The sequence below is a fragment of the Dermacentor variabilis genome, chromosome 8 (genome assembly GCF_050947875.1).
Source record: "Dermacentor variabilis isolate Ectoservices chromosome 8, ASM5094787v1, whole genome shotgun sequence".
In the NCBI taxonomy this organism is placed as follows: Eukaryota; Metazoa; Arthropoda; class Arachnida; order Ixodida; family Ixodidae; genus Dermacentor; species Dermacentor variabilis.
In genome coordinates this window covers 168,111,519-168,137,640 of record NC_134575.1, presented here as the reverse complement: position 1 = coordinate 168,137,640, position 26,122 = coordinate 168,111,519, and the positions used below count along the sequence as shown (strand labels likewise).

At 47.8% G+C, this 26,122-nt stretch overlaps 1 protein-coding gene across 7 annotated transcripts in view; it reads left to right on the top strand.

The window, feature by feature from the left end:
- Positions 1 to 26,122, top strand: part of LOC142590715 (beta-hexosaminidase subunit alpha-like) — a 254,126-nt gene that overhangs the window by 209,270 nt on the left and 18,734 nt on the right. For 6 of the 7 annotated variants that reach the window (XM_075703140.1, XM_075703137.1, XM_075703136.1 and 3 more), the window contains one exon: positions 22,397 to 22,487. The exons of the other annotated variant lie outside the window; for it this stretch is intronic. In XM_075703140.1, coding sequence (XP_075559255.1) covers positions 22,397 to 22,487 — 91 coding nt within the window. The remainder of the gene's footprint in view (positions 1 to 22,396; positions 22,488 to 26,122) is intronic. 7 annotated transcript variants of the gene reach the window in all.

Genomic DNA, 26,122 nt, shown 5'->3' with positions numbered 1-26,122 from the left:
AACGAGTGAACAGCCTTGCCACTGTTCGCTCGCGGTTGCCATACAATACAAAGGGAGAGGGGGTAAGAGAAAAGGTGACGTGAGTAGGCAAGGAAACGCTGGATAAACTTAAGTTCAAGGTACGGTACGGTGCGTCTTGTGCAATTTCTGAAAAATAAAACCATGCGAATATGTCTAGCGTGCAATTGCAAGCAGGGCGTGCAGAAGCAGAGCCGCATTTATTAGAGAATAGGTACTTTTAGCCGGCCCGCTATTCCGGATAACGGGGGCGGTTTGGCCGAATTCCCGGATGTGCTGGGGCGTAAACCTAAACGGCCCGAGCGGTGCAGCCGCCTTGCGGCCTAGAGTTCAACCAGACAAACAAAGAGCTAAAATTTCACGAACCCACTATACCCGGTTTCGCTGCTGGTGCAAATTTTCGGCAGCGGCGTAATGGTGAACGGGATTACGCCGCTGTCGAAAATTTACGCCAGCAGCTCAGCAGAATATAGTAATTGGCTTTGTGTTTGGCTAGAGAATTTCAATGTATTCCGGCAAGCGCGGGCGGTTTGCCGGATGAGCGGGGGCATAAACGTGAGCGGCCAGATCGGAGGCGCCAGCTAGTAGTTCAAAGCTCAACCCCCTAAACACTGAGCCAATTACTATATTGTAATTGCGTAATTGCGTAATTGTGAACACCATTACGCCACTGCCAAAAATGTACACCAGCAGCTAACAATAAAGTAGGTTACTACAATTTTACCTCTGTGTTTGTCTGGTTGAGTTCTACAACACCAGGCGGCTGCACAGCTCCGGCCGCTCCCGTTTATGCCCTCGACCATCCGGCAATCCGCTCAAACCGCCCCCCTTCGCCGGAACAATGGAACGCTAAACGACTCTGTTAAAGCTCACCGCAGGGTCTAGGCGACACAATGGAAGCGATCGCACGTCAAATCAACACTTCTGTGCCCGCCGCGCTAGCTTCGCGGCTATGGCATTGCTCGAGGTCGCGGATTTGACCGAGGTAGCCGCATTTCGACGGGAGAGAAATAAAAAACGCTCGCGCACTTTGGTTTAGGGACACGTTTAGGTAACGACTTGAAAATTAATCTGAAGAGTGCACCTACGGCCTGCCTGATGATCCGATTGGGGTTTTGGCACGCACATCCCCATTCTCCGATTCAAGTTTGATGCTTCTGCCGCGATGCGATGTGCTATCTGAGGCAATGTCAATGCTCAACCCACTCAGAGGTTATGAAAGACGACGCACAACAACGCCTCAAGCAAACACCTGTCCCTTTGTGTTTTGTGTACTACACAGACAAGCAGCAGCGGTGCACGCACGATAACGTTTAACATCAACTCACCACTCTTGTGTTGGACTAAACGTTGAAGAAATTAAACATTCGCCGGGACCATCAGATAATCATCGTCAATCAAAGCAAACGGCACAGACAGCTTCGGTTACATCGATTCCCACAGTGCATGGAAGCTGCATAATTAAAAAAAAAACAAGAACCGATATAGACCGGCACAAACGAAGAAAGACACACACAGCACTTTGTGTCTTTCTTCATTTGTCCGTGTCTCTCGCGCTGTGCGTAGTGTAAGCCTGAAATACCAGCATGCCCAAGTCTCTTTCATGCCCTATTTTAGTTTTATAGCACTGAGTGAAAGCACAGTGGCCCATTATTTAGTTGCGAGGTAAAACTTCACCTTGGTGCACCCGAACCACATATTAAAAAGAACAGTACAGGCCACAGCGAAACCGCTAAGCGACAGCTATGCAATTAAGGCCATTTAATTATTTACTTATCATAATATTAGATAGACGCGATAATGAGTGCTGGCTAACCATTCCTTTTTTCATGCCGAGTGATTTTCAAGCCAGCCCGTTCATGTTGCCTGGTATCACAAATATTGCGAAGTGATCACAACAAGCCACTAATGCGAGACCCCCCTTAACGTGTCACTGCAGTCATTTTGCACTCTAAAAACAAAGAGAGTGCTGGGCACTCTCTTCGAGGGAGTACCTGTTTGTCCCACATTTTACTCTCTTTTCGAGGGTAGATCATCCCTCTTTGAGAGAGAGTAGAATAACTCCTCCTGACCGAGTTTTATTACTCCACCGCAAGGGAGGGATGGTACTCTTCCGCAGAGCGCTAATACTCTCCCCTCAAGGGTAATAGCAATCTCACAGACCGAATGCTTCGACCCCTTCAAATTGTGTACTTTTGCTTCGTCAAGCCAAGTGCACTGCCCCAAACAGAGTGCTTGTACTTCTTCAGAACAGAGTGCTAGTACTCTTCCCAATAGTGTGAAAGCACGATGTAGAGCCATGCTCACGTTATACCCCTGTCACACGGACACGGCTAAAGTCCTTTAAATCCCTTGAACCAAGGACGTCTTTATCTCGAGGGAGATGCGCGCCTTGTCACACAGGAAGTTTAAGGAAGTTCCTAGCGAAAGGAGAAGGAAGATCTCCCTAGCAGACTGAAGGGAGTACTCTTGTTACCAGCGTGCTTGAATTTCGAGTATATAAATGACCCTCATTTTTATTAATTTCACTTTTACCAGCAAATATAACTGTTTTTATTGCATATATTATAGTATTTGAGCACTGACAAAGATATTGTCACGTGGTGGTGACGTTAAGAACAAAGTAGCAATACTGTGAAAGGCAAAACTAGATTTTATTGGGCGAACCTGTGCCCACAAAACAGGCTACACTTATAGCACAACGAAAGCGGCGAACAGAGTCGGCGATCGTCGGAAATCTGATCAGCAGGTCAAGCGCGTCGGCTTTTATAGAGCAGTCGTCGAATGTTCCAGACTAATCGCTCGGACCCGCGTGCCTTCCACAAAGTTCTACACCATTCGCGTTACGCGATGAAATCAGATAACACAAGGTTCGGCGACAGCAGAGAGCCGGGTAGAAGCATCGATAACTTTCAAGAAACGTCGGATACATGCAGGCGCGTCCCTCGCTGTGCGATTACAGTTGTTAAGCGGCGAAACGTGGTCGACCGATAAAGATAAGTACACGTGTCAATACCCCCCTCTTAAAAAGCATCGACCCGATGCTCCAAACAAACGAAGGTAATAAACAAAAGCACTCGTAGCAAAGAAAATAACAAAAATGGCGAAGTTCGCCAGCGTCCGTAAAAGGGTTTAAGGCGCACCACGTGGACCACTTCAGATCGTGCGCGGCGCCGCTGTGAATGCGAAATTCCGTCTGACACGACCTCATAGTCCAGTGCGCCAATACGTCGAATGACCTTGTAGGGTCCGAAATAGCGGCGCAATAGTTTCTCACTCAGACCTCGTCGGCGTATCGGTGTCCAAACCCAAACACGGTCGCCGGGCTGGTACTCGACGAAGCGTCGTCGGAGGTTGTAGTGTCGGCTGTCGGTCCTCTGTTGGTTCTTGATCCGTAGGCGGGCGAGCTGTCGGGCTTCTTCGGCGCGCTGCAGATAGGTAGCGACGTCAACATTCTCTTCGTCATTGACGTGGGGCAGCATGGCGTCGAGCGTCGTCGTCGGGTTCCTGCCGTAAACCAGCTTAAACGGCGTGATCTGTGTTGTTTCTTGCACCGCCGTGTTGTACGCAAAGGTTACGTACGGCAGGACAGCGTCCCACGTCTTGTGTTCGACGTCGACGTACATTGCTAGCATGTCGGCGAGGGTCTTGTTCAGGCGCTCCGTGAGAGCATTCCTCTGCGGATGGTAGGCAGTTGTCCTCCTGTGGCTTGTCTGGCTGTACTGCAGAATGGCTTGGGTGAGCTCTGCTGTAAAAGCCGTTCCTCTGTCGGTGATGAGGACTTCTGGGGCACCATGTCGCAGCAGGATGTTCTCCACGAAAAATTTCGCCACTTCGGCTGCGCTGCCTTTTGGTAGAGCTTTAGTTTCAGCAAAACGGGTGAGATAGTCCGTCGCCACGACGATCCACTTATTCCCGGATGTTGATATCGGAAACGGCCCCAACAAATCCATCCCAATCTGCTGGAATGGTCGGCGAGGGGGTTCGATCGGCTGTAGCAATCCTGCTGGCCTTGTCGGTGGTGTCTTGCGTCGTTGACAGTCTCGGCATGTCTTGACGTAACGGGCGACGTCGGCGGTCAGACGCGGCCAGTAATACCTTTCCTGCATTCTCGACAGCGTCCGGGAGAATCCGAGGTGCCCAGCGGTTGGATCGTCGTGTAGGGCGTGCAGTATTTCTGGACGCAGCGCTGACGGTACAACAAGAAGGTAGCTGGCGCGGACTGGTGAGAAGTTCTTCTTCACGAGCAGGTTGTTTTGTAGCGTGAACGAAGACAACGCGCGCTTAAATGCCCTAGGGACAACGTCGGTGTTCCCTTCCAAATACTCGACGAGGCCTTTTAGCTCCGGGTCGGCTCGTTGCTGTTTAGTGAAGTCTTCCGCGCTTATTATCCCAAGGAAGGCGTCGTCGTCCTCGTCGTCTTTCGGCGGGGGATCGATGGGGGCGCGCGATAAGCAGTCGGCGTCGGAGTGTTTTCTTCCGGACTTGTATATTACCGTGACGTCATATTCTTGTAGTCTGAGGCTTCATCGCGCCAGCCGTCCTGAAGGGTCATTTAAGTTAGCTAGCCAACACAATGCGTGATGGTCACTGACGACTTTGAATGGCCTGCGATAGAGGTAAGGGCGGAATTTAGCTGTAGCCCAAATGATGGCGAGGCATTCCTTTTCAGTCGTAGAATAGTTGCTTTCCGCTTTTGACAGCGACCGGCTAGCATACGATATCACCCTTTGAAGTCCCTCTTTCCTCTGGACTAGGACGGCACCGAGGCCTAGGCTACTGGCGTCAGTGTGGATTTCGGTATCGGCGTCCTCGTCGAAGTGTGCAAGTACCGGCGGCGACTGCATGCGTCGTTTGAGTTCTTGAAAGGCCTTGTCCTGCGGCGTTTCCCACTTGAACGCGACATCACATTTGGTTAAATCTGTTAGCGGCTCCGCGATGCGTGAAAAGTCCTTGACAAAGCGCCTATAGTAGGCACACATGCCAAGGAATCTGTGCACTGCCTTTTTGTCGGTTGGGTGCGGGAACTTTGCGATGGCAGCTGTCTTCTGTGGGTAGGGGCGTACTCCTGATTTGCTGATCACATGGCCTAGGAACAAAAGCTCACCGTAAGCGAAACGGCACTTTTCCGGCTTCAGAGTGAGCCCTGATGACTTGATGGCTTCTAACACTGTCGCAAGCCGCCTAAGGTGCTCGTCGAAATTTCCGGCGAACACAACGACGTCATCCAGGTAAACAAGGCACGTCTGCCACTTCAGTCCGGCTAACACCGTGTCCATGACGCGCTGAAACGTTGCAGGCGCCGAGCAAAGTCCGAATGGCATGACCTTGAACTCGTAGAGGCCGTCTGGCGTGATGAAGGCAGTCTTTTCGCGATCTCTCTCGTCGACCTCTATTTGCCAGTAGCCAGACTTGAGGTCCATCGACGAGAAGTCTTTAGCGTTGCAGAGCCGATCCAATGCGTCATCTATCCGTGGAAGGGGGTACACATCCTTCTTCGTGATCTTGTTCAGTCGACGATAATCGACGCAAAAGCGTAGGGTTCCGTCCTTTTTCTTTACCAGGACTACAGGAGAGGCCCACGGGCTTTTCGACGGCTGGATGATGTCGTCGCGCAGCATTTCGTCGACTTGTTGCCTAATAGCTTCGCGTTCTCTCGTCGAAACCCTGTAAGGGCTCTGGCGGAGTGGTCGAGGGCTCTCTTCGGTTATTATGCGATGCTTTGCAACTGGTGTTTGTCGAATCCTCGAAGACGTCGAAAAGCAGTCTTTGTATCGTCGGAGAAGACATCTGATCTGTTGCTGCTTACTCATAGGAAGACTTGGATTCACGTCGAAGTCTGGTTCGGGGACAATTCTCATCGGGGTAGATGCGGCTGAATCCGAGAGGACAAAGGCATTGCTGGTTTCCACAATTTCCTCGATGTATGCGATTGTCGTGCCCTTGTTGATGTGCTTGAACTCTTGGCTGAAGTTGGTTAGCATAACTTCCACTTGCCCTCCGTGGAGTCGAGCGATCCCTCTTGCGACGCAAATTTCACGGTCGAGCACTAGATGTTGGTCGCCCTCGATGACGCTTTCTACGTCAGCGGGTGTTTCAGTGCCGACGGAAATAATAATGCTGGAGCGCGGCGGGATGCTCACTTGATCTTCAAGCACACTCAAGGCGTGGTGACTACGACAGCTCTCCGGCGGTATCGCTTGATCTTGTGACAGCGTTATCGATTTCGACTTCAGGTCGATGATTGCGCCATGTTGATTCAGGAAGTCCATGCCGAGAATGACGTCCCGTGAACACTGTTGGAGGACAACGAAGGTGGCAGGGTAAGTCCGGTCATGAACGGTAATTCTTGCCGTGCAGATTCCAGTCGGCGTAATGAGGTGTCCTCCAGCGGTCCGAATTTGGGGGCCCTCCCATGCAGTCTTCACCTTCTTCAACTGGGCGGCGATGTGTCCACTCATTACGGAGTAATCGGCCCCTGTGTCGACTAAGGCAGTGACTGCGTGGCCGTCGAGAAGTACGTCGAGGTCGGTGGTTCTTTGTCTGGCGTTGCAGTTGGGTCTTGGCGTCGGATCACGGCTGCGTCGCGTTGAACTGAAGCTGGAACGTCGCGTCGTCAAGTCGTCTTTCATCGGTGTAGTCTTGGCTTCCTGATTTCGTCGGGACGGCGGCGTGTCGTTATGTCGTCGAGGTAGTTTCTTCGGTGTCTTCGTTGGCGGCGGAGGATCTTCGTCAGTTCGACGAACAGCAACCGCACCTCCATCGGTTGCTGCTTTTAGTTTTCCGGATATGGGCTCGCTGACCGGCCCCGGGCTGGGCCAGTGTATGGTCGGCACTGAGGCGACAGGCAGCGGCCTGGTAATGGCGAACGCGACGGTCGTCGAGAGCTCCATTGAGTAGCGGCGAGGTAGTCGGCGATGTCACGTGGGCGCTCTCCAAGCTGTGGACGCGGCGCGTTGACGGCGAAACCTCGCAGTCCCATCTCTCGGTATGGGCATCGTCGGTAGACGTGACCTGCTTCTCCGCAGTGGTAGCAGAGCGGGCGGTGGTCAGGAGCGCGCCAAACGTCTGTCGTCCTCGGGTAGCTACGCTGGGCGACGGGGGGGCGTGCTGGCGGCGGCGGTGGTGGTCGACGGAATTGCTGCGTTACGGGGCCCTGGCGCGGTCGTGGAAGGGGACCTTGACGGCGGGCGACGGCGGCGTAGCTCATCGCTTGCGGCTGAGGCTGCGGCGGTTCTGGTTGCACCTCAGGAACTCCAAGCGATCGGTGCACCTCTTCTTTTACGATGTCGGCGATCGAGGCCACTTGAGGCTGCGACGAAGGCAAGACCTTGCGCAGTTCTTCGCGCACAATGGCCCTGATGGTCTCGCGCAGATCGTCCGTGGCCAGTGATTGAATTCCTGCGTAGTGGGTTGAGCTTGTACGGCGGTTGAATTGCCGGTTCCGCATTTCGAGTGTCTTCTCGATGTTCGTCGCCTCACGAAGAAACTCTTCGACGGTCTTCGGTGGGCTTCTTACCATCCCGGCGAAAAGTTCCTCCTTTACACCACGCATCAGTAGGCGGACTTTCTTCTCCTCGGCCATATCCGGGTCGGCGTGGCGGAACAAACGGCTCATTTCTTCCGTAAAAATGGCAACGTTCTCGTTTGGTAGCTGCACTCGGGCGTCCAGCATAGCTTCAGCCCTTTCCTTGCGCACGACGCTTGTAAATGTGCGTAGGAAGCCGCTACGGAACAGGTCCCACGTTGTCAAGGTCGATTCCCTGTTCTCAAACCAAGTTCTGGCGGTGTCTTCTAAGGCGAAGTAGACATGCCGCAGCTTCTCGTCGGAGTCCCAGTTGTTGAATGTTGCGATTCGTTCGTAGGTCTCCAGCCATGATTCCGGGTCTTCAGTCGCTGCTCCATGGAAGGATGGTGGGTCCCGAGGTTGTTGTACGATAACAGGGGACGCTGGGGCAGCCATTGGGGTTGTCTTGAGCACGATCTTCTTTGTCGTCTCAGGTAGAAGTCCGTGCTCTGGGGGCAGTCCTTGCAGTCTGCGGCTAGCACGCTGGTCTTGGGCGATGTTGGTTCTGTCCTAGGGCTTCGGGCTTGGGTCGCGGCTTTGCGGGGGCGTTCGGTACATGAACGCACAAGCACCTCCACCAGATGTCACGTGGTGGTGACGTTAAGAACACAGTAGCAATACTGTGAAAGGCAAAGCTAGATTTTATTGGGCGAACCTGTGCCCACAAAACAGGCTACACTTATAGCACAACGAAAGCGGCGAACAGAGTCGGCGATCGTCGGAAATCTGATCAGCGGGTCAAGCGCGTCGGCTTTTATAGAGCAGTCGTCGAATGTTCCAGACTAATCGCTCGGACCCGCGTGCCTTCCACAAAGTTCTACACCATTCGCGTTACGCGATGAAATCAGATAACACAAGGTTCGGCGACAGCAGAGAGCCGGGTAGAAGCATCGATAACTTTCCAGAAACGTCGGATACATGCAGGCGCGTCCCTCGCTGTGCGATTACAGTTGTTAAGCGGCGAAACGTGGTCGCCCGATAAAGATAAGTACACGTGTCAATATTTGAGTTGAGCAGCTACATTCGACTCTCGAACCCGGCGTTCTCGGAATGCCTGCTATGTTGAGTACATGGTCATTTTTTTTATCTTTAAGATACATGACATTTTTCAAATGCAATTCATAAATAATAGTATTTTGTAAGAGAAGTAACCAAAACTTTTTAGCAATATATAACGTGTTTCTTTCATGACTGCGTACGAGGTGAGCAGCGCCTAATGGGCCCTCAGCTGCAGCTTTCAAAAGCTCGCTTATAGGCCGTGTGACACGGAGTTAACTCCTTTGAGGTGAAATTCCCTTGCGGTTCTTTAAGGGAAGGAAGTTTCAAGGAGAACCGACTTGCCCTTGTGACACGGGTATTAGAAGGGATTCACAATACTTACATGTGGGGAATATTTGATTCCTTCATAAGCAGCTCCTGCGCTTATGCTTGGTGAATTGTATGTAATCTGTAATCGCCGAGTTACTCAAATGAAACATTTTCTCTCTTAAAAGGTCAAAACCTTTATTGATCAGTCGCAAGACAAACTGAATAATAATTTCAGAAACATACTGCAAAACACATAAAATCAGATTACAATGATGCCCATGAACTTTGCGACAGATCTTGTAATAAAACATAAGTATATTGTCTAAAATTTTATCAGTATTACAGTGTATAAATATCCTTTATTTCAATTGGCTCCAATTTCTCCAAAAATAAAGTATACAATTCGAAGTTAAACATAGAAGAAACGTGTGCAAACTCAAAAAGTATTGACACTACGATCGAAGAGAAATATGCGCCACATTACTGGCCAGCAAACGCATTTCTGACACAAAACGCATGCACTTATATGGCAGAGGTCACCAGGTGAGCTGCTAAGAATGGGGCTGGTAACGTAGAGTGCAAGAAAATTTTTGTGTGCTGCATTCTACAACAGCAGCACATTTGATAACGTCCTGTACAGCGTATGGATGTTCCTGACTAAGAGTATAGTACATTTAGAAATGTGTTGGATGTTCTCACGTGAGGCCACAGGTCTAGCTAGGTTTGCTTATATTTCACAAAATGTTATTCATGTATTGGCTGCACCCAATTCTTTGTAAGCGTGTCTTGTCGTGGTTCTACAGCAATATCCTGCCCGGTTTCAGGTACACAGGCGTATCATATTCCCTATTCGATTGGCCTCCTCACGAAAGTAGTTTCCTGGTGCTGTTGGGATTGATCCGTTACAGTTTCTCTCAAAAATAAAATTAAATTTACAATATCATCTAGTGTGTAGCAAATGAGTGTAAAACTGCAAGGAGCATTGTCATTAATATCTTGCGCATCCAATTTCTTGACATATATGGTAGCTTTTTGTTGCTATTTCGGTATGAATGCTACACTTCTAATAAGCAGCTTACATAATTACATCATCAGTTATTGTGACTAGTTGAAAATGCAGTCTAACTAAAGCATAGCATGGCTTCAGATGTGAACCAAAATATTAGATGTGATGAATATATGCATCAAAGGCGACATAAGCATAAGTACAGGAAGGAAAGCGCACGAAAAAGACAGACAAAGAAGCAAATCATAAATTCGGAAAGGCACCATCCTGTTTCACATATCCCTTACATGCACGTGGATTTTGCATGCGGCTATGCATATATTTGCACAATGAACCAACTATCTGAAGCGAAAGCTTTTTTCCAACTGAAGCGGTTAAGATGTGCTAAAGTAAGAAAAATCATCGCGCTTCCCAGAATCTTATCTTCGTCTCAAAACAAGTACATATGTGTATGAGAAGATTTATACTTCGCCTCGCTGTACACTGTCTTAAGTCGAGAAATTTACCACGTGCAAAAATGCTTTAAGTTTATTTTTCCTTATAAACATTATATCTGCAGAAGCCATAAAACTAAGGGACTTTTGCTTGACTAACACTATATGTTCACATCCGCAAATTGATGAACAAGTGTTCCACTCAGATGCTCTCATTTATTTGCATTGAACACATCTGTGCCACCCCTAGCATACTTCGTTGGCAAGTAGATTGAGTCACCCTAATCGAAATATCAAATACCTGCCAGAAGCTATGATATGACTATTTCACAGAATAATAAACCACAATTTTACATTTATAAAATAATTTTCAATTGCAAGCGACTGTGACTTCTAAGGCGGTAGATGCGCACTCCGGTGTACACCGTTAAAGGCCTTAATTGCTCCTTGCTTTCACTTCGAGAGGTACCAGCGGTTCTAATAAACAGGTTTCGTGAGCATGCACGTAAACGATAGCGAATTCTTAAGCATGGGATATCCTGCCCCCAAGCTTCACCTTTCTGGAGCCTAAGAGTAAGCCATACTTCGAAAATCAGGTGTAAAAAAATAGATAAAACTGGAGTCATGAAAATGTCCCCGCTTCATGTCAGTATTTAAAATACAGAATGACAGTGGTTTGTATTTGCACCCTTGCATTCACGTGCTGCTAAATTATGTAAGCACCTAACCAAGCATGCGCTGTTGCTTTTTATAGTGAACACAGGCACCATGCTCATTACAAGTATGTATCACGTCACTAAGGAAATATGCAATTTCATTGTACCACTATTTTTTTACCACATGGATATATCTGTTGAGAGGCAAGACAAAAAGCCGTCACTTCTCAAAAAACTAATCAGCTTCTTTTAACACATTTCTAACTTTTCAATGACAATTGCTTTTATGTGTTTGTCCCCAGAGAGCATAATTGATCTTGACTTTCCTATTAGAGACATTACATAAATATACGATGTTAAGATGACTGCCTAGAACACGTGAGAATCTTCATCTTGGTGTGACATGCTGTATTTTGAAAATTTTATTAAGTCAAGTGGCACGCCCAATATACCGACTTTCTAGTTTTTCTCGTCCAAATTGCATGACAATGTATTTTGATTCTTTGGCGTGCGCTCCTCTGCACTACGTGGAGTCTAGCTGGGCTGGCTCTTTCACATGCTTGTGTCTTTGCAGCTGCCTGCTTGCGTTATATAAGGCGGGTGCCTTAAAATATCGTGTGCAAAAGTCAACACGTGGACATGGTGTAAAACAACATCAAGACAGTCAAGAAATAAGGTCACGGCAGAAAAGGAAAATCTTAGCTATTAGTTTTCCTACTCAAATGCATGCGAAATATCTTAAATGACTGCAACAGTCAAATGCTAAACTAACTTCAATTTTTAGATTTAAAGAGAGATGAAATAACCGACAGTTCATACTCATTCAGCACTACTGTTACAACATTCCTAATAAATAGAGTAACGGTAATTGTCAGATGTCACAGGTTTGTCATTAGTCTGGTGTGTTGCAAACACCACTTGTGACACATCCTAAGCACGTACCCAGTGTGCCCCCCGCACCCTCTCTGGTTGTGTCACTGCTCAAACCATAATTTCAAGATCATATCTGCAAACATGATGCTCAGTAGGGATGAAAATATGCTCCTCCAGTTCAATGAATATGACCGTATGTGCCTATATGAATGGGCAACAAGGCTTGTTATGACAAGCTTACCCATATTTCAATACTAACAAGAAACAGTTAAACCATTAAAGACCAGCGTGACCATATGGTCACGTTAGTCTGCACAGTGCATGTCAATTAATTAATATTAACAAAACGGCACCAAAATCGCCTTTGACATACCGTTAGACAGATGAGAGTTCCCTTTATGGATATCAAGTGGCAGCATGTGTCAGTCGTTTTGTGGGTGCCTCTCACAAAGGCGGGAATAAGTGTTGCTGTGGGAGTAGCGTCGCCATGCATCACTCCCAGGGGTAATGCGTTTTTTTTTCACTACTTGTTTAAGCAATAGTCGGATATCCTTATCTCCATATTGCTCTTTGGATATATGACCTTTGATGAGCATTTGTGAAAGATTAATGTTTGATTTACCCATGAAAGAGCGTGTTATCTTGCGTGTGGCCATATGGTCACACTGGGCCGTTAGGCTACATATCTTTTTATCTTTTTAAACTGCATTCTCGTCTCTTGCACGGCTGCTGGCGCATTCCCACAGTGGTTATGTCTTATTTTATTGTCTGAATAGGCTGATGTTGGAATAAATAGCGGAGATACTCGAAGACGATGACGACTTATCAGTGATTTATATCGACCCGCGAGAGGCTAGCACCTATTCGGATAAAGAGTCGGCCGATGAAGACTCAGGCGGGCTCTTTGACAATCTAATCGGGCGGCAGCTATGAGCCGGCGCTGAAACTGTTTTCTCTGACGGACGCCGCATTGGTGGATTCGACTCGGACGATGACGACCCCGGCAGGCATGGTGACGGAACATGAGAGGTTTCTTCTGCTGTAGTTGATGCGGCCATTGCTGCGAAATTATCCACTGCTTCTAAGTGGACGAATGGTGATCTCCAGAGAAGCCTTGGCATGTTTCCCTACCCAAACTTTGCGGCTTACAGGGACTTTTCGCCTGTTGAGTTGTTCGAAATCTTCTTTTTTTTTTGACGAAGCCGTCGTGGAGCTGCTAGCCGAACAAACAAGAAAGTATGCGTTATTTTTCAATATGCCCGATCCGGAGGTTACCAAAGAAGAATTAGGTTTTCTTGGAGTGCTCGTTTTGTCCGGCTATATCCGCTTGCCAGGGAAAAAGTGCTATTGGGACAGCGGCTTGGATATGCGCAACACGATGGCCTACAATGCTATGCAAAGAAATCGCTTCGTACAGATAATGCGATTTTTGCACTCTGCGAAATGCAAGCCTAACGCTTAGTGACAAGTTGGCAAAGTTGCGTCCAATGATGGCACTATTGAAAGCAAGGTTTCCTGAGCACTTTCAACCTGTGCGTCACCTGAGCTATGACGAAAGTATGATTGAGCAATATGGTTGTCATGGCTGTAAATAGTTTACACGCGGAAAGCCTATACGTTTCGGGTATAAAGTATGGTGCCTAAATGCCAAGAACGGATACCTTGTAAACTGAAAAATCTGAAAAGGACTTCGGAAAAGCAGCGGCGCCACTTTTTCAAATGGTGGATGAACTCGCAGCAGAGACGCACGACCTTCCTTTCTTTTTCTATTTTGATTACTTATTAACAGGCATGCCGCTACTCAGGCATTTCAAGGCACAGGGCTACGAAGGCACGGGCACAGTGCAGCAGAACCGTGTTCCCAAAGAGTGCCCTATCGCTCGACCACAATTCGTCAAGCGCCAACCTAGCGGACACGAAGAGCCCGTGCTGAGCGACAATGGGATAATTGTTGTCCGCTGGATGGACAGTTCTGTGGTAACGATCATAAGCACTATTCCCGGCGTAGAGCCAATGTCATCTGCAGAGAGCTACTCTCGTGTTCAGAACAAGCAAATCAAGGTGGCCCGCAAGAACACTGTTGCTCAGTACATGTTTCATGGGAGGTACGGATCAGATAGTTGCAAATGTGGCATCTATCTACCATGGCAAAAACTGGTGGTGACCGATTTTCACTTGACTTTGTGATGTATCTATCAGCAACCCTTGGGCGCTAATGCGTACCACAGGGTTCAACGTCACGCAGGTGGAATTCCGCTGGCAAATTGCACAAAGCTACCTGATGCGATGGGGCAATAAGCATAGAGGACCTGGGTAACACAGAATCTCAAAGACTGGTGATGTCCTGACTGGTACACGGTATGACCGAGTGGCCCACATTGTTGCACCAATATCTAATGGCAAGAGGTGGAGGTGTGCATGAGATAATTGCAACAGCGTAGTGCACACGCAATGCACAAAGTATGACGTCGGCATGTGTATTCCACGATTTAAACCATATCACACTAAATAAGTGCTCGTCTATTCACTATGTATGTTTTTTGTGATGTTTCATGGCTTGAAATAAATTTTTTTCACTTCGTGTATTTTGCTGTAGTGCAAGGGCCCAGTGTGACCATATGGTCACGGGCTATCTTGAAAAACTAATTAGGCAAGAGTAATAATTTTTTGCATGTAAATTATTAGTATAAAGGTAAGTTAATATATTAAATTTAGTTCAACATAGCAGGACAAGAAAAAAAAGAAACCGGTCCCTAATGGGTTAACTGCAGCCTACATCTAAGCTTACTAAAAGGCATGAACTTCACCACGCTTCTCACGTATGCACTATCCTAAACTGCCGACATGCATATCAAACGGAGTGGCTTATAAAGGGTAATAACAGGCCCACTATCACGTAGCCAATGACGTGATCACATGTGACTCGCATGATGTCATCCTGGTTCTCACCCAACCATGCACTTCGTTTGATAAACATGCCGGCAGTTTAGGATAGTGCATGCGTGAGAAGCGTGGTGACGTCACAGGTTTGATTAGTCATCACGTCACTTGAGTCAATGATAGGGAGCAGGTTTTTTAGCTTTAAAATCGATTTCCTTCGATAGGTTAGTAGGCAGGTTAGAAGATGTGCGACGGCGGTGACGTCGAGTAGGTCACTAGTGACCTAGTCATGTCACTCAAGAACAGGCTGTTACATTCTGAGAACCATTTCGTTTGATGTACATGTTGGAAGCATAAGAGTGTATGCAAGACACAAGCTTAATGAGCTATATTGAATCGCTTAGTGATTATGTCAAGTGCCTGAGTAATGGTGAGCAAGTTTTTACCCTTGCGAACGATGTCGATCGATATGCAAGACGATAGGGAAGGAAATCGCATGTCATGATAGCAACCCAGCTCGCGTAATATCCGTCACGAGTCTGACTCACTTATGTGGGTCACTCTTGTCGCTCGGAAATGCGACTCGAAAAGGAGGAAATGAGCGAGCGGTATAACACACGGGAGTGTTTCTGAAGCAGCCATGACGAGAGCGGCAGCGTGGAAACTTTGCTCCTATAGTGCTGAAGCCAATATGCTGATCACATGAATGAATAGACGGCATTCATGACGCCTGTTACGACCTCTTCTGCAAGAATCATTTGTTTCTCAATCAATTTCCAACAGGATTAAACTGACTGGCACTGGTATTAAAATGTGTGGCATTTGGATTGAAATGGCTGGCGCAAGGATTAAATGAGTTGGCACGCGGATTAATTCGGATCGCGGTTGGATTAAATGTGGTGGCGTCTGGATTAAAAATGCTGGCGCTCAGATTAAATTGGCTGGCACCTGGACTATTTTCAATTGCCTTTGAATTAAACTGAGCGGGAAAACCTGTAGTTGCGTTCGCCACCGGGCCGGTCCTATGCGTTAGCGCTCGTGACTCGACAAAAAGCGACCGCAGTGGCTCCCGCAAGTTCACGCTTCTAAAAACGTTTCACACAGTTTCGCCTGTCGAAGCCGCCACATCGCATATCGCAAGAGAGCTACCTCGCGGCCGGCGCGCAAGGAGGCAGCGCGGAAACATGCACGCTTGAAGTCTCGGATGGATGCGCATGCGTGCAGGCGTCGGTCTCGACACCAGGGGTCATCGCTTGAAGGGGAGGAGGGTCGCTTTGCCATGCACTCGCGCATCCCGCAATCTTTTGATGTTGACTGTACAGCTTGGTCAAAAAACTCGAACCTGCTGTGAACGGCCGGGGAGCGGCTGCGCTCCGCTATCGCGTGGCTGCCGCCGCAGGAGCGTGCGGCTGCTCGCTTGCGCCGAGGATAAAAAGGGCGAGGGAAGCACGTCTCCCAAGCATACTTTGATAACATCGCTCGTGAAAAGCTTGCGCAACGTTCCTTCTGCCAGCGGCGAGGTCGTCTTGCGGCCGCCGTGGGACGGCTCTTCGTGTGAGTGAATGCACTCGCCTGGGCAAAACTGCCTGGCTTCGATGCAGCGCATTATACTATAATAATTGTCCTTATCATCAAAATTACCAATTCCAATTTTATCCTACACATTCAAAGGCGAGAGCCTTCGCATTATGCTTTTAGATAAACATTTGGAATGTGTTGATGAGTGCGATGACAAGGAAAAATAAAATATGCACCGACATCTCTCAGTGCTGTCTAGCGTTGTTCCAGGTTTGATTTTAATATGCGAGCAATTCAATCATCGTTCGTTTAAAAAAGACCACAAGCAGTAATTTCGACTACAAAAGCCTCTTTTCGGAAAGGGCCTGTAATCACCGTTACAATATTTCAAATACGTTGACCGCACATATGCACTAAGGAACGACCACACGAGTGCGTTTGACGTTGAAGTTCGTTAATTAAACCCACAGTGAGATTATGAAAACCTTTCGGGACTAGAAGAAGTTTGGACTTCCCTGAGAAGGGGGCACGGACCCCCGTCAAGCCATTTCAGGGTTTTTAAAAAAAAATTGGTTATACGTAGCGTCCTTTCAACCAGTGACATTGGCTAGTTTTCAGTCGAACACATGGGAGAGCTGCAATTGTTCGGGTCAACCACACACCAAGCCACTCGATGCCATGAAGGCATGCTCCCCCCTGTGAGTTCGTCGAGAGATGCAGGTGACACCCTGAAGCTTATGCTTTCTGAATTAATTTGCTACTTGTAACATTCATGATAACAAATACGAGATGCCATTGTGGCACTTTATTTATTATATCATTCATTTGCTGAAGTCAGATCTTAGCTTCGATCCTCGCAAAGTGCCCGGGTTCGAGCATGACCAGGACTATTCATAGCGTTGTTCCTTTAATTTGGTCCCGGAAAACATTAACTGATGATGACGATACTCGGAATTACGAAATTTGATCGTATCGCGTTTGACAGCGGTCGCCAGAGACCCCAAGCCCGCTCATCCAGCATATTATTAGCTCAAGGTTCCTAGGTGGCATCAACCCGGGCTATCCGCGCTGTGGACATCCCAGATGCACTCTTAAGCACATGCTCTGGGAGTGCCTCGACTTGTGCGGGGGCTCAGGGTCTCCCTCTTCGGAGGAAGACTGGCTCCGGCTCGTCACCAGCTCCGCCAAGGAAGAGCAAGCAACTCAGGGCTTTCCAGAGAGCCCGCGATATCGCCGAGAGTCTCAACCTCCCGGCTGCGTCGTGGGTGCGGCTAGAGTCACTGGTTCCAGTGACTCTAGGTGCGGCCCGCAGACGCTGGCCCCTAACGGGGACACTCATCGTCTTCTCAGGACCAAAATAAAAGTTCTTTGTCTATCTGTCCAGCATATGCTGCAAACGGCATAAGCCGGTCAGGCGGCGTCTGCTTCGCCTCCGTTGCATTCGCGCCGCGCTCGCCGCACTAGCTTTTCACGAGCGCTCTTATCAAAGGATGCTGGAGCGTAAGAAGCATGTTTCCCTCGCCCTCTTTATCCTCGGCGCAAGTGAGCAGCGGGGCGATGGCGGAGCGCAGCTGCTCCCCGTCCGTTCACAGCGTGTTGAAGTTTTTTGATCAAGACTGTACATCACTCAAATCCTACCGGTTGTCGCATGGAACGAGCAAACGATTGAATTTTTATACGTGCAACTGTAAAAACCCGCTGCAAGACCTTGAAAAATATTTTATGCTGCTTTTTACAGTAATATACATGAACTTAAATACTAAAGCGCGCCATCACGCTATCTTCGACGCGTATTTGCAGCCTTCATACTGGCAAAACCGTGGAGACGTCGTTCAAAGTCGTCGCTTGTACGCAGTACGACTTCTAGGCGACGAGCGAACGCGACAGCCATCTCCATCGCAACGGTTGTCGCTATCGCACGCAACATTGTGTATATGGGGTTTATGCTTTATTCAACATGAAACATTTTTCCCACCCGTTTTCAGTAAGTTCAAGATAACGCGGCAAAGTTTCTAACTAGCACTGGCGCTGCACGTAACTTCAGTGGTCGCAGATTACCCATGGGCGAAAGACACCGTCAAGCGCGCGGCTTATTTATAACCAAAGCATGCCGCCATCAAAATGACGCCTTGTGTTATGTGACTCCTTACTTCGACAGCGTTCTGTACACAGTAGAGTGCCAAACTGAATAAATTCTAACACACAAAACGCACGCTAAGCACGCTCCGCATAGGCCCGGAATCATGGGCTGGTGAACAAACCATTTTAAGAGTCCTCTCGCCTAACATCTTATTGAACGAACCATGGTTCTCGCAGCGTTTGCGATTTTCAAAGCTCTTACGGATAGCGGCAAGTGATAAAATGATATGCAGTTATCGCGACGACTGGCTTTTTCGATTGACATCGAGAGACATAGCGCGCTTGCTTAGTTCGTTGTCAATCGCGTCGGCTAAGCGCCGCGACGACTTCCTGGTGATAGCATGTCATATACGCAGAATGTGCACCTAAGTTACAATTCACTTAGCGTGGAGGATTTGTTATGTCCAACGAATGACGAAGGACTGTCGCGATTTCGCGGGGACGCGAGATGGCTACCACACGATCTCCTTTGAATGACCTTCGTTGCTGCTCGCTGGACAGATAACCCATAAAGAAAGAATTTCAACAAAAGTGGACACTGCCATAGAGCCCAGCGGCCGAATTGACTGTAGCGCACCAAGCGGATGGTATTAACACCTTCCGGTTTCGGTTTTGGGGGCGCGCGTTTTGAACGCCAGCTGGTACACGCTACGCCGGCTCCGCTGATCGGCGCGTCTTTCTTTTTGTTGTTGTTTTTTTTTTATTTCGCTACTACTACTACTACTACTACTGAACCACGCGCGGCCTTGGCCCGGAATCATTTTATTGTTCAGTAAAAATGATTTCGAATGATCTCTACAAGCGTTCACCGAATTAGTGCCACGTCAAATTTCATAAAGTAAACGCAAGACGTCTTCTGAAATCATAAAATGTTTATTTTGTTCTGTATAAATGCTCGTTCCCGGCTTTCCGTGCATTCATTTAAAGTTGTGGCACCAGGTAAACAGCAGTCGTTGCCGTACGAAGCTCCACTGGATGCCATCAGCTGAAATAAAGTAAATTACAAGCATGTATCATTTTGGTATATTGACCTAACAGGACTATTGCGTGTATAGGCGAAACCTGCGTAGGTGGTGAATGGGCGGCATTGTATATGCAATTTTACATATATTTTGTACCAGATATACTCCTCCCATAAAATATGAAGAAAATATCTAATTTTCAAGCATCCCTCCCTTCCCGGGCATTATTTCCTACGCTTTAAAAGCCAAAATACACGAGTTACTGCGTGTTTCGAAAATAACTTGGCTTCAGTCGACACGATGTTACACCAAGTACACAGAGGTGGCCACAACACACGCTCTAAGCCAGACCATGTTACACGTTCGCAGAATGCCTTCTAGTCGCACTCAAGTCAAATTCGTGGGTGCAAAGCCTGTTTCCAGTCACTCAGAAGACAGAATTGTCAAGTTCTTGGTTTTTGAGCTCCTCGGCGTTACCTTTACGCGACCTGCGGGCGCAGGCAACACACTCCCGTGTGATCACTCTTAGCAATCGCTCGTCGCGTTTTCTAGAAGCGTTAGTACCGAAAGAAGGTATATGTTGTTGCAGGGCCATAAAAAGAGTGACAACGTGTCCCACTAAAATACAGGACACGCCAACTGCCACCATAGCCGGCTTGCTTTTTTTTTTTTTTTGCTAACTGCTTCACAACCCTAGGCGCGGCGGGCTTACCTCAAGTTATCCCATAAAGATACGAAATTAATTACAATAATTCTGGGGGCCAGAGAATGCGTCACGAACTTGTCCCAGTGAGATTCAGCACATGCGAAACTGCGGCACACAGCCGAGCTGTTTTTCGCTAACTACGGCACAACACCATGCGCGGGGCGCGTACCTCAGAAGTATCCCAATAAGTAGCGAAATACAATAAAGTTGGGGGTCAGGGAAAGCGTCAAAAACTTGCCCCAGTAAGATTCAGTACACGCGAATCCGTCACCACAGTCGTGCTGCATTTCGCTAACTGGGTCACATATATAGCTGGGTGCGGCAAGCGTGCCCAAGAACTACCGATATAAGTTACAATAATGTTGGGCCTCATAGAAAGCGTCGCAAACGTTTCCCAGTACGAGTCATTCATTCAAATTAACTGCTAAATTAATTAACTGTTAATTAACGGTCAAGCTGTTATTCGCTAACTGCGTCACTATGGTCGCGGTTTTGTGCCGTAAGGCCAAATTTGGTTGAAATGCGTCGCAGACTGTCAAACGAAACTTCTCACCTGGCCGTAGTCTAGTAGTGTAGTGGTGCCTTATCGAAATGCAGAAGAAAGGCAAGAAAACGCTGGGAACCCAACAAACGGGCTACGTCCAGAAAAGACGGGTCGGCGAACAGGCGAACTTCACATGCGTAGCCGGCCTCGCTCGCTTCAGTGGCACGTCTGGCGCATGACGCACCATATGGCGCGTCTGGCGTGCCGCTGGCTTGCTGCTAGGTAACACAAGAAAAATAGATCGCGAAGTATCAGTGCATTTATACGCAAAACTTCGTAGTTTTGCGGCAAGGACTTAAAAGAATAAAACGTTGTCTGTAAGTTCAAATCACAACCTTATTTCCCGATGCTCGCGTCAACTAACGAATGACATTAATACTGGGCCTGACGTGTTTCCTGTTGCCAGTTTTCGTCGAGTGTGCCCTCTTGCTGAGTTTCTTTATCTATGGATCACCCTTCACCGGTCCTGTGCTGTCCCGTGATGTTGTGCGCGCGCGGGGTGGGGGAAATCCGAGTGAAAAACAAGAGCGCTGGCTCCATGTTCCTTTGAACTGTGGCTAGAAGCAAGATGGTGTGTTCATTGCTCAGCGTGCGTGAGTGATACATCGCCATGTTCGGGGGCAGCCTCCTACAGTTAAAGCAGAATATTACGCTATGCTTTGTTCTATATTGCAGCAATAGTAGAACGGGCTTTCTACTCTCTCTCAGAAGGGCAGAGTGAAAAGCACATTCCACTCTCTCCTTGCTCACGGTGCGAACAATGCATTTCGCTCCACTCGACATTTTGCGAGAGTAAAACAACGCTTTAAAGAGTATATCGGCCCCTTCACTCCTGCGATACCTTGACTAGTGCTTAGAGTGTAATGCGATAGCAATTGTATGAACATTCCAGGGGCATTTCTGTGTTTCAGCTTCGCCGTGAGGTTCCGTATAAGTGCAAGCGTGTGAAGGTGAACCGGCGAACGCGATTCAATCTCGCGTGCGCGAGCAGTGAACGCGGGAATGCGTATACCATTTTTGCGTACATCTCCTTAAATTTATTTTTCTTCCTCAAACCTGATCTCACTACCCTTTACCGCTACTTGTGCGTTTTATACATTAGGTGTCACCTGGTGAAATAATAGGCAAATGCAATGCAAAGTGTGCACGTATCGATGCTACGCGGCGCACGTGTATAGGGAATTTTCCCGCTGCAAGCTTGAACAATCTGTCGCATTACCTGCTACTGCAATAAATAGCATGAAAGAAAGAAAATGAAAGCCTTGGCGCGGCTGCAAGTCAAAGCAGCTGACTCCCGCGAAGCATTCACGGGGTCGATTTCGGCGGGAGCTGTGTGTTTCTTTTGCTCATTCCCGGTTACAGGTGCTACGGGCACCGGAAAACACCGGCAATTGTGGTGGACACCATCGCCAACCAAAACGGCTTTTGGAAGGATCCCATGATAGCTTACGCTGTAAAACATGTACATTGTACCTGATAAATCAAGCAGGCTAGGCAACTATTTGTCACAGCCCCGTTTAAAAGGGGACCCCAGTAAAAAAACATTATTGTGGTCAATCCGCTAATCTGCGCAAATAAATGTGCTTCGGCAGAGGTATCTTAGTGGCTAAAGCGAAGCAGAAGAATATGCTTGATCAGTAATTCTCCGAGAGACGCAGGTTTGGTAAAGGAACGTTCCGTTTTATCGAAATATGAAGTGCCATATTTCAACACTTGGAGTTCAAGTTGTACGCCAATTTTCTGCTTGCGTCGTGCTAACGGACGCAACTTTTCTTCACTCTGCAGGCAGTCCCGAACAGAAGGCTTTGGTCATTGGCGGGGAAGTTTGCCTCTGGGCCGAATACATAGACGCCACTAACATCATAAGCAGGACTTGGTGATCCACCTTTTTTCTCTCTTCTTTGCGTTATTTGCCACAGAGAATGCAAAAGGCGGCAATGATACTATAGTATCGGAGCCTCTTTTACGCAGCTACTCAACATACACTGTGTAATGCAGTCTCCATGAGCCATCGCTTACATACATTAGGTTCGTCAGAACACAAGTTAGCTTGCTTGAAGCTGGCTGTATTCTTAGTCTTTCGTCCTTTTTGTTTTGCTTGATATCTTAGTATATGCCCAAAAGGGGGAGGGTGTAAATGGTACCCACGCAAACTCAATATACAGAAGCACAGATTGCGTGATTGTTTACAGTATTATTTCTGCAAAGAAATAAAGTCTGCTTGTTAGCGGTGTTAACAATATATTACCAGTGGCATTCTCATAATGGGTGTTGCAGCTAAGTCGTGGCAAGCCTGAAAAAGTCCGCGTGTGTGTTACTAGAAAGCAACGAATTTAAAATTGTTCAGCAGGCTGTACATTCGCTCTCTTTCCTAAGGCATACTGCAAGTGAAGCACGAAAAACCAGCACAGAGGGAGGGCACAACACATACGCTAACTTCAAGAAACAATTTAGTTGAAGCAGGGCTCTAGTTGATATACAAACTCCAAAGGAAAAGGGCCGGCAAGAATGACGAACTTGCAAAAGAGGATACAACCCCTCCCCCCCCCCCCCTGTGAAGGAGAACTTACACTAAAGTGAAACGCAATAGAACAATCGTTAGCAGTGTAGATTGTTGCCTGGAAGACGTGCGCGCGTGTGTGTGTGTGTGTGTGTGTGTGTGTGTGTGTGTGTGTGTGTGTGTGTGTGTGTGTGTGTGTGTGTGTGTGTGTGTGTGTGTGTGTGTGTGTGTGTGTGTGTGTGTGTGTGTGTGTGTGTGTGTGTGTGTGTGTGTGTGTGTGTGTGTGTGTGTGTGTGTGTGTGTGTTTTGCTTGCACACTGCGGCCTAAACAAAATGTACACTTTCTCTTTCTAATAAATTCTAGCAAGCAATTTCTGTTCGCGACAATAAAATGACCGTTATAACATTAATAAATTCCAACCCGTTTTTATCGCTGATCCACCTTCAACCCTCCGCGATAGCTCAAATGGCCAAGGCTCCGCCCACAAGGGTATGGCACCCACCCTTATATATGGGCTGCGCCCGGTCTAATTTGATCTACCACGGATAGGAAATGTACAACTTGAAATAAAAATCAATTGCAATTACTTTACGTTATCCCGGCCCAAGAATACGCAGCGTGAGTATTCCTCAAACATGAAAGTACCCATTCACTTACTAATGCAATGAAATGCCTTGATTTTCCAGACTACAGTCCGCGAGCCTTGCCTGTTTTTATCTTCATAGTTTACACGTATCGCTAACAGCGGTAGGCGACCATTTATTCTGTTTTATTATTACTGCCGCAATTCGCCGCAAGGCAACGAACTAGTGCTGCATATCATACTTGCTTAGAGTGGCCCAGCAAACGTTAGCCAAGCTGCACGAAGAAAAAAAAAAGGTAATAAAGAAAACATTGGACAAGATTCGAAGTAGGCTGACGACCGAACATCGTACCTCGTCAGCTCCTTCAATTCTTGCACCGTGTTGTTTCAATCTCTTTCCTTTTTCATAGAACTGCTTGACTGGCATTACCTGGAACGCAAGATTGAATAAGATGGGAAATTGGGCCAGTTGGTGTAGCTTCATGGCAACTACAGCGCGACGCACGCGGACAAAATGGAACGCGATACGGCATTGCGAAGTATATTGAATGAATTGACTTCAAGCTGGGATGTTAGGTGCCAAAGGCACGCCGTATTGGGGGATTCCGTATTAATTTTGACTACCAGGGGATCTCTAATTGGCTGCCAATGCACAGGACGTGGGCGCTTTTGGGCGTGGGCACAGGGCGTGGGTGCAGATCGGCAAAATTGGCTTGGTAATATAGGAGTCGCAGCGCTCCGCATTCAGATACGCTGTCTCAGGACTGTATACACCAAGTCTCGATTGCTTTGTGTCTGTGCTCAGGGTTCGTTTCTTGTTTTATTTTAATGTTCAGCTATCGGAAAAGGCCAGTGAATCACCTTGTTGAGAGGGCGCCCCATCTTAACCACGAGAAAGGCAGTCGTTTCCTAAGGTGCATGGGGATGATTTCATTCGGTTAGAAAACAGACCACGCACAAGAATTTACAGGACCTAAATGAATTCCTGATGGTGAAGCGGCCTACCTATTTAAGCGACAGCTCATATAGAGCGATTGAGCCTGTTTGAGAACGCTCTGCTGTGAGAACAAGCGAAAGAAAATGAATCGATTGACGTAGTGCAGAGAGTCAGTTGCAGCAAAAAGATAGACATCTCTACATAAAAAGTGGTAAGCAGCCTTTGCCATATTACATGTTACTGTGGACAAATGAATGACAACAAACGAAACTGTAGCTGTGGTATCGTTATTTCTCCGAAAAAAAAAAGAAGTACTGCGCGTCAGCGCTAAGGTTACAGACACTCACGGTATTTACTGATTGCCATGTCTGAAAATGCGCTTTTGCAGCATAAGCATACACGAGGCCGGCAGTCTCAGCGTCAACGCATACTAGAGCCGGTCAAGCTGACTCACGGCGCTAACGCCAGTAACTTACTACATTAGTTTCATTAGCTAGCTTATTCATTGTTATTGGGCCACGGTTATGAGTTGGTGCAGGTGCTTAAGCGAATAGACACATATTGAAGCCGTCTGCCGTTGCAGCTTGGCATCGCGTGACTCGATCAGCACACGCACGAAATCGGCAGCGTACAGAAACGGCGTCTGCAAATTCTAGTGCCCAGTGCACGCATTGGACACAGCGTTCTGCTTCCTTGGTGACGAAAGGCATGCTCCAAAGGCTCTGACGCACGAAATTCTCCAAAATTCCCACCGCAGCGCAGCTGAGACGAACAGCTTCACCGTGGCGCCCTACATTCACCAGCAGGGCGTTGCGTTTTGTGCTAATATCCGAACCCTATAAGCGCGGCATGGAGGGCATTCTCATTAGGACAAGGAAGTAATAAAACACAACAATAATAAGAACACCACAATTCACATCGCATTCAATACATTAATCAACAGCAGACAAAATGACAGGGCTCATCTAACGATGTATGTCGACGTGAATACAATTGTCAAGATGTTCACCATTGCTGGTTCGAGAAATCGTCTTTTAGACTAGGTAAGAAGAGCATATGCGTCTAAAGAGGCATATGCATATCGTCTCAGTGTCACCAGTACGGCTAGAAGAAACAGTACACGCACAACCACACGGTACTGAAACGCAATTCTCACTCTGCTCACAACGCCAAGCGACTCCGGCTTCCGACCAAGGAACAGCTGACCAGAGACCTGAACGTCAACGTCGGTTGCCAGCGTACCTCAGACGCTATGTACGCGACTAGATTGTGTTAATGTGGCGTAATGGTCTCTTCCTAACTGTTCTTTTCAATAATGCGTTAGTCTAGCCTGGCCCGCCAAGAACTTTACCTCCTGAGGGACGCGATGTGAGGGCGCGCTTCTGGCAACCCCTCATTTTACTGCACCAATCGATCCTGGCCTGAGGACCAAATCGTGGCCATCCAGCGCGCCCGCGATCGGCCTGGCAGACTAGATCGGTCAGTCTCGT